Genomic DNA, 7,630 nt, shown 5'->3' with positions numbered 1-7,630 from the left:
TGCTTCGCGCTCCGCCTACACCTCCCGGCATGCCCCGCGCGCCCTCGCTGATTGGCTGCTCGGCGGCGGACCCCTCCTCCGAGAGCGGCGCTTGGCGCGGGACCTTGCGATTGGCGGCAGCGGCGGGCAGCGCAGCCAATAAGGAAGGAGGGGGCGGGGCCAGTTCGGGCTGGTGGCGGGAAGTGCCGGAGCCGGGGCAGAGTTGGCGCGAGAAGGTCGGTGGTGGCGGCGGGTCCGGGGACATGGGGGGACATGGGGGGACATGGGGGGACAGGGCGGGGCAGGGCGGGACAAGGCTGTGCTGGGGGAGCTGTATCGCGAGTGGGGACGTGGGTCACGCCTGTGGGGGCAGAGCCGGCCGATATGGAGCGGGGGGGATGCGAGCGGGGCTTGGGTTGTGGGGGGCGGCCGGGAGCCGCGTGGCTGGGGGTCCCCCCGCCTGACCGTTGTTCCTCCATCCGCAGAACCCCCCACCATGTCCAGCAGCAGCCCGCAGCACCAGCCCACCATCGGCTTCCCCCGCCGGAGGAGCGCCCGCCGCCTCGCCGCCCCCCCGAGCAAGAGCGGCCCCGACCCCGCCAGCCCCGACCCCTCCGCCCGGCGGCTCTCACTCCACCCCGGAGCCTCGGCCCCCGGAACATGCTCAGCCCGGACCAAAGCGCTGCCCCTGAGCCCCCGCAAGCGCCTGGGTGAGCTCCCCTGGGACCCCCCGGGAAAGGCGTGGGGGGGCGCCCCTTTCCCAAAAGCGGCTGTGGGGCTGAGACAGGCAGATGGACCCAGCTCCATCCTGTCCCTTGTGCAGCTGCGTTTGTGGCTTCCCCCGGTTTTGGGAGGAAAAGCTGCTCCCCCGGGGCCTGAGGGAGCTGAAGTGTGAAGCTTTTTCCCCCCAGAGAGAGCAACACCGAGTTACAAACAGTGTCTTGTTCACATCCCAGAGCGCTCGGGTTGGGTCTGTGTGCTCGGCTGTTCCTCTGACCCATCTGCCCCACAGGTGACGACAACCTCTGCAACGTCCCCCGCACGCAGCCCTGCTCCCCAGCCAAGCGCAGCAAGGAGAACCAAGGCCGCCGCTTGCTCTTCGGGGACTCCCCAACATCCCCCAAGAAGCCCAGCAGCCCAGGGCCCTCCCCACAGCACAGGGGGCAGGAGACCCCCCGGCGTTTGGGGCTCGGTGGGACACCTGCCCGCACTCGGCTCTTCAGGCAGGACGGTGAGTGCGGTCGGGGAGTGGGATGGGGTCCTGTGGGTGCCACGGCCCCCCCTGAGCCCCCTCTGTCCCCCGCACAGGTACCTGCTACCAGAAGGCGAAGCGGGTGCTGCACGCGGCCGTGCCCGAGCGGCTCCACGCCAGGGACAAGGAGATGGGCGTCATCCGGCAGTTCCTGCGGGACCATGTCTGCGAGTGCCGGCCCGGCAGCCTCTACATCTCCGGAGCCCCCGGGACGGGGAAAACGGCCTGTCTGAGCCGCGTCCTGCTCGACTGCAAGGTGAGCCGCGGGTGGAGGAGATGGGGTGCCTGTTTTGGGGGTGCCGGTGGAGCAGATTGGCAGGGAAAGGTGAAGGGGACTGGCAGGAGGAGCGAGAGCTGAGTGTGACAGGGGGGACAGCGGGTGGCCGTGGATATAACACTCCCGTCCCCGGCAGGATGAGCTCGCCAGGAGCAAAACCATCGTCCTGAACTGCATGTCGCTGAGCAGCCCGCAGGGCGTGTTCCCCGTCGTGGCGCAGCAGCTGGGGCTGCCCGCGGCTGCCGGCCGGGACGGCGTGCGGAGGCTGGAGAAACAGCTGACGACGGCCCAGGGACCCATGGTGTGAGTGCCCTGCCCGGGGGGGCGTGGGGTTGCCCCCTCAGCACCCCAAGTGTGCCCGGCTGGGGGAGGCAGCCCTGGTTTTCCCTGCTCGGGGTGCTGTGAGTGGGTCACAGGGGTGGGGGGCAGAGCTGGGGCTGATCTGGGCTCCCCCCCGACACCCCCACAGCCTGTTGGTGCTGGACGAGCTGGACCAGCTGGAGAGCAAGGGGCAGGACGTGCTCTACACCCTGTTCGAGTGGCCTCGGCTGCCCGGCTCCAGGCTGGTTCTTGTGGGTGAGTGCGCGGCAGCGCGGCGCTGCCCACCCTGGGGACCGTCCCCACATTGCAGAGGGGCTGGTGGGGGTTTGGCTTTGCGCCCCCCTCCTCCCCGCCCGCTCCTTCCCCGGGGCACAGCTTCATCCTTCCTCACCCCGCTGTGCCCGCAGGCTTGGCCAACGCGCTGGACCTGACGGAGCGCAGCCTGGCCCGCCTCGCTGCCCGCCCGCACGGCGGCCCCCAAATCCTCCACTTCCCACCCTACACCCGGGAGCAGCTCGTTGCCATCCTGCAGGAGCGGCTGGGCCAGGTGGGACACGGCGGGGACACACGGGGGGGACACGCGAGGGGACTCTGCCCACGCTGACAGCGCGCGGTGCCTCGGCAGGTGGCCGGTGACCCTGTCCTGGATGCCACCGCGCTCCAGTTCTGTGCCCGCAAGGTCTCGGCGGTCTCCGGGGATGCTCGCAAGGCTCTGGATGTCTGCAGGTTGGTGCCTGCCCTGAACCCAGCGGTGCCAGTGCTGGCGTGGGTCCGGTGAGCCCCACAGGGTTCCTGTGCCGGGGGTGGCCATGCCGGGGGTGCCCACACCGGGGCGGCCGCTCTGCCCGGTGCTCAGGGCTGTCCCTCCCCAGACGCGCCGTGGAGGTGGTGGAGCTGGAGGTTCGGAGCCAGACCCTCCTCAAGCCGCTCTCCGGTGGTGAGTAACTGCTGCTGTGCCAAAACCAAAACCCTGCGGGTGGCACTACCAGGCTGGCATCAATGGCAGGGTCTGGGGTCCCTTTCTGGGGCACCTGCTCTGTTCCCCTTTCTCGCCCTCCCCAAGGTCTCCTGCAGTTCTGTCTGTCCCACAGGTGACTCCCCGGCGTCCCCCGTCCCCAGGCGCGTGGGGCTCCTGCACGTCTCCCGCGTGATCTCGGAGGTGTTTGGGGACCGGCTGGCGGCCGGTGGCCGCGGGGCCCCCGAGACCTTCCCGCTGCAGCAGAAAGTGCTGCTCTGCTCCCTGCTCCTGCTCGCCCGGCGCCTGCGCGCCCGGGAGGTGACGCTGGGGAAGGTGAGCGACGCTGGGACCCCCTCGGGGCTGGATTTGGGGAGCGGGCGGGTGTCTGTGGGCACAGCGTAACTGCCCTGCCTCCCCCAGCTCCACGACACCTACAGCCAGGTCTGCCGGCAGCAGCGTCTCCCTGCCGTCGACCAGGCTGAGTGCCTGTCCCTTGTCACCCTCCTGGAGTCCCGCGGCGTCCTGGAGCTGAAGAAGGCCAAGGAGGCCCGGCTGGCCAAGGTACCGCGGGGGACACGGGGGTGTCGGGGGGGCAGGATCCCGCGGTTCGGTGCTGAGCATCTCATCTCTCCCCCAGGTCTCTCTGAAGATGGAGGAGGCGGCGGTGGAGCACGCGCTGCAGGACGTGGTGCTGCTGGGCAGCATCCTGGCACAAGGGCTGCGTTAAACCCCCCACCGGGCCCCCCCGGCAGCCCCTTCCCTGGCTCCTTGGCGCTGCCCCAGGTGGGATTTCGGTGCATCCAGGCATCCAGGGTTTGGTTGGAGCAAGGAAAGGGCTCTCAGGGGCCTCAGCTGTTGTTTGTTGAGTCGTGCTCCGAGGCAATTTTATTGATATTGTTGTTAATAATATTATTATTATTATTATTATTAATTTTGTGTGGCCGGAGCTAAGAGGTGGGGGGCTGGCACCTTCCCCAGCCCCCTTGCAGCAGCGGCTGTGGACGGTGGGTGCCCCTGGCCCCCTCCCATCCCGGCACGTCTGATCCTGGGTCCTGATGTTGCTCCCAGCTTGTTCGGAGCCTTTGGGGCCCCCCCGAGCCCCCGGCTGCAGGAAGGGGGGGCCCGGTGGCGGCAGAGGGGGTGCAGGGTGCAGTGGGCTCCAGGCTGTGCCTGGCGGGGGGCAGCGGGGGTCCCCTCCATCTCCTGGCATTAATAAAGTTGTTCCGGTTCAGCACTGGCTCCTGTCTCTGCCCCCCCCATTCCCTCCCCACCCCAGGGCTGTGGGGTTCTGATCCTGTCCCCCCCAGCTCCTCTCATCCCCGGCTGTGGCCCCCCTCCCCGGCTCCTGGCTCGGGCTCCTGTGCTTGTGTTAAATAATAGACACTTTGACCTAATTTTGCAGCTTCCCTGGGTGGGGGGGCCCCATGCAGGCGGGAGGAGCAGAGAGGGACAGGGGCTCCATCCGTACCCTGTGTCTGGCTATTGTACCCCTTGGCCCCCCCCGGCATCCCACCCAGGACCCCCGGCTGTCCCCCCAGCAGCTCCCGGCCAGGGTGAGGGTGCCCGGCCCTGTTCTGGGACACTGTGCCAGGGGACACCTTGGGGACAGGGCAGGCCCTGGGTCCTTTCCCAGCAGTGGGGAAACTGAGGCAGGGGCAGGGCTGGGGGGGCTGGTGTCCCCCCCCAGGCCCCGAGCGTGGTTCAGCTGCTGGCGGCCGCGGGGCTATTTATAGCCGGCGCTGCCATGTGTCAGACGTGTGCAGTGGCACGGGGGGGGGACAGCGCGTTCAGCCCAGGCTGCGCCCGCTCTGCTCCACATCCCTGCCCTCCTGGGGGGGCCAAAGGGGGACCCTGTCCCCCCAGCGCGCCGTGGCGCTGAGCGGGGACCGCGGCCCTGCCACTTGTCACCAGGCTGAGCGGGGACTTGGTGTCCCCCAGCTGGGCTGGGGAGGGGCTGCCTGGGACCCCCGTGTCCCCCCTGCATCCAGCCCCGTGGCCGTGCCGCAGCCCCACGGCGTGGAGCCCGCGGTGCCGGTGGGCGGAAGGAAGCAGCTGGCAGCGTGTGTGACCGCAGTGACGCGGTGGTGACACCGGCGGCACCGCGGTGCCCCCGCTCCCCACGTCATCCCCCTGGCATCTCTGTCCCCTGTGCCCACCGTGGTGCTGGGCGAGGTGGCAGCGGCACAGGCAGGTGTGGGTACAGCATGGGGGGCACCCCGCACCCAGGCCTGGTCGTGCCGGGCATGCCCTGGCAAATCTGGAGGGTCCCTGGTCCCGGCACCGTCCCCAGGGTGGCCTGGCTGTGGGGATGGGGACAGTGGGGGACACGGGGTGGGAAGGTGGCTTCCCTCACCGCGCCAGCCTGCTGGGGTGCCCGCGGCCGCCCCGGCTCCGTTCTCTGCCGCAGTGGATGAAAAATCGATAGCGCAGACGGATTCAGCTGCTCGGGTGCCGGAGCTCCCGCCGGAGCCGTTTGTCACCGCTTGGCGAGGGGTCGGCAGCGCCGCGGTGGGAGCTCCACGGCTTGGGGACATCTCTGCCAGCCCCGGGACGCCCGGGGACACCCAGGCCGCCCAAGGACACCCAGGCCCTGCGCTGCGGCCGGGTCGGCAGCCGCGCGGGGGTGGCCGGGGGACTGACAGACGTGTCCCCCCACACCAGCACACGTGTGCCCACGTCCCCTTGCTCCGGCACACACGTGAGGTGCCCGCGGGGCTGGGCAGCGCCCGGCTGCACCGCGGGCAGCCCCCGGCGCGTCCGGCTGCGCGCCCGCCCGCACGTGCGCGGCGGGGGCCCCGTGTCCCCTCGGCGGTGTCCCCGGTGCCCCGGCTGTCTCCCTGTCCTCCCTTGCACTCTCCTTACATAAGCGGCCACGTGGCGGGCACGGTCCCCTCCCGCCGCGCCGTCACCGCCGGCACCCAGATTCCATCTGACAGCCCCGTTCCGCTCGGCTGCGCTCCTGCCGGGGGCCGGGGCCGGGGGCGCGGGGCAGGACCCCGCGCGACCCCGCTGTGCCAGCACCGGGCCTGGCGGGATGGGGACACCGGGGACACAGCCCTGTCCCGCCAGCACCTCCCATCCCCGCCGTCCTGCTGGACCTCGGCACCCCGACGCCGCGGCCCCGTGGCTGAGCGGGATGTGGCCGGCGGTGGGTGCAGCCCCACGGCGGGGTGGCGGGTGCGGGGTCCCCGGTGCCCACCCCGGTGGGCCGCGGAGGGGGCGGTGGGCTGGCGGCCGCACACATCTGGGAGTGATTTGGCACATTCCTCCGGGCTGAGCACATGCCGGCGGCTGGGCCTCGCCGCGGCCGGCAGCCCCGGCGTGCTGGGGAGGGGGCTGTGGGTGCCCAGGACTCGTTCTCAGGGGAAACTGAGGCTCAGAGCAGCCCCCCAACCTCCTTGGTGCGGATCCCGCGGGGCCTGACGCGCACCTGCGGGCCCTGGGGAGCGCGGGGGGCAGCGGGACCCCCACGGGGCACGTGCCGAGGCTGCCCAGGCTCCTCACACGTGTGTCTTCCCAGCACAGTGCTGCGGTTCTCCTTTTTCTTCCCTTTTTCACAGAAAAGTTGCTTTAACCCCTCACATGCCCACGGTGGGCAGCCTGGTGTGGTGTGAGGGACGAGGGGGTGCCGGGACTGCCACCTGTCCCTGGGGTGGGGGCAGCTGGTGGCGGCGAGGGCATCGTGGCTGCGGCAGCGCAGCTGATAGCTCGTGTCCCCGTCGCTGCCCGTGTCCCCGTCGCTGCCCGTGTCCCCGTCCCTGGGTCAGTGGCTCTGCCGGGGAGGGTAAGTGGCCAAGGAACCCCCGCTTGGGTACAGACACTGCACAGTTCACGGGGCCCATGGGTGGCCCCCAGCCCTGTCCCTCTGAGCCTGGGGGAGCCCAGGGAACCCCCATCCTGCCCCCCAGGGGCTGCTCAGAGCCCCACCCATCTGTGTCCCCCGTCGCATCCCAGTTACCCCCACACTGCCCAGGCCCTGGATGGTCCCAGTGGTGCTGCTGCACCCCAATATCCTATGGGCAACCCCCCCCGGCTCCGCGTGTTCCCTCGTGGCCCTGTCCCACCCCCAGAAGGGCCACCATATCCCAGGTGGGATATCCACCATACCCCCAGCCGGGACCCCTTTCCCCTGGGCACCCCGTGTGTGACCCCCTGAAGCTTGTGTAGGGGGGACACGGCCTCGGTGAGCATGTGTAGAGAACAGGAAAGTGGGGAAACAAGGCAGGGTGACCATGAGCCAGCGCTGGGCCCTTGTGGCCAGGAAGGCAAATGGGACCTGGGGGGGATTAGAAGGGGGTGGTCAGGAGGTCAGAGAGGTTCTCCTGCCCCTCTGCTCTGCCCTGGGGAGACCACATCTGGAATATTGTGTCCAGTTCTGGGCCCCTCAGCTCCAGAAGGACAGGGAACTGCTGGAGAGAGTCCAGCGCAGCCACGAAGATGCTGAAGGGAGTGGAGCATCTCCCGTGTGAGGAAAGGCTGAGGAGCTGGGGCTCTGAGCTGGAGGAGAGGAGACTGAGGGGTGACTCATTCAAGGGGATCAATATGGAAAGGGGGAGTGTCAGGAGGATGGAGCCAGGCTCTTCTGGGTGACAACCCGTGATAGGACAAGGGGCAATGGGTGCAAACTGGAACACAGGCGGTTCCACTTAAATACGAGAAGAAACTTCTTCATGGTGAGGGTGCCAGAGCCTGGCCCAGGCTGCCCAGGGAGGTCGTGGAGTCTCCTTCTCTGCAGACATTCCAACCCGCCTGGACACCTTCCTGTGTAACCTCATCTGGGTGTTCCTGCTCCGCCGGGGGGATTGGGCTGGATGAGCTTTCGAGCTCCCTTCCAGTCCCTGAC

The 7,630-nt window shown here is 69.5% G+C and overlaps 1 protein-coding gene across 1 annotated transcript; it reads left to right on the top strand.

Annotated features, from left to right (window-relative positions):
• The first annotated feature begins 29 nt into the window (after positions 1 to 29).
• CDC6 (cell division cycle 6) lies at positions 30 to 3,603 on the top strand. The gene is given in 14 exon segments (XM_065651237.1): positions 30 to 68; positions 70 to 186; positions 188 to 215; positions 465 to 689; positions 992 to 1,210; positions 1,288 to 1,487; positions 1,645 to 1,811; positions 1,978 to 2,084; positions 2,237 to 2,376; positions 2,455 to 2,555; positions 2,702 to 2,766; positions 2,921 to 3,120; positions 3,208 to 3,348; positions 3,425 to 3,603. Coding segments are annotated over 14 exon segments (1,839 nt in total). The 3' UTR covers positions 3,515 to 3,603.
• The last annotated feature ends 4,027 nt before the right edge of the window (positions 3,604 to 7,630 follow it).

The sequence above is a fragment of the Caloenas nicobarica genome, chromosome 24 (genome assembly GCF_036013445.1).
Source record: "Caloenas nicobarica isolate bCalNic1 chromosome 24, bCalNic1.hap1, whole genome shotgun sequence".
In the NCBI taxonomy this organism is placed as follows: Eukaryota; Metazoa; Chordata; class Aves; order Columbiformes; family Columbidae; genus Caloenas; species Caloenas nicobarica.
This window is presented reverse-complemented; position numbering and strand designations above follow the sequence as displayed.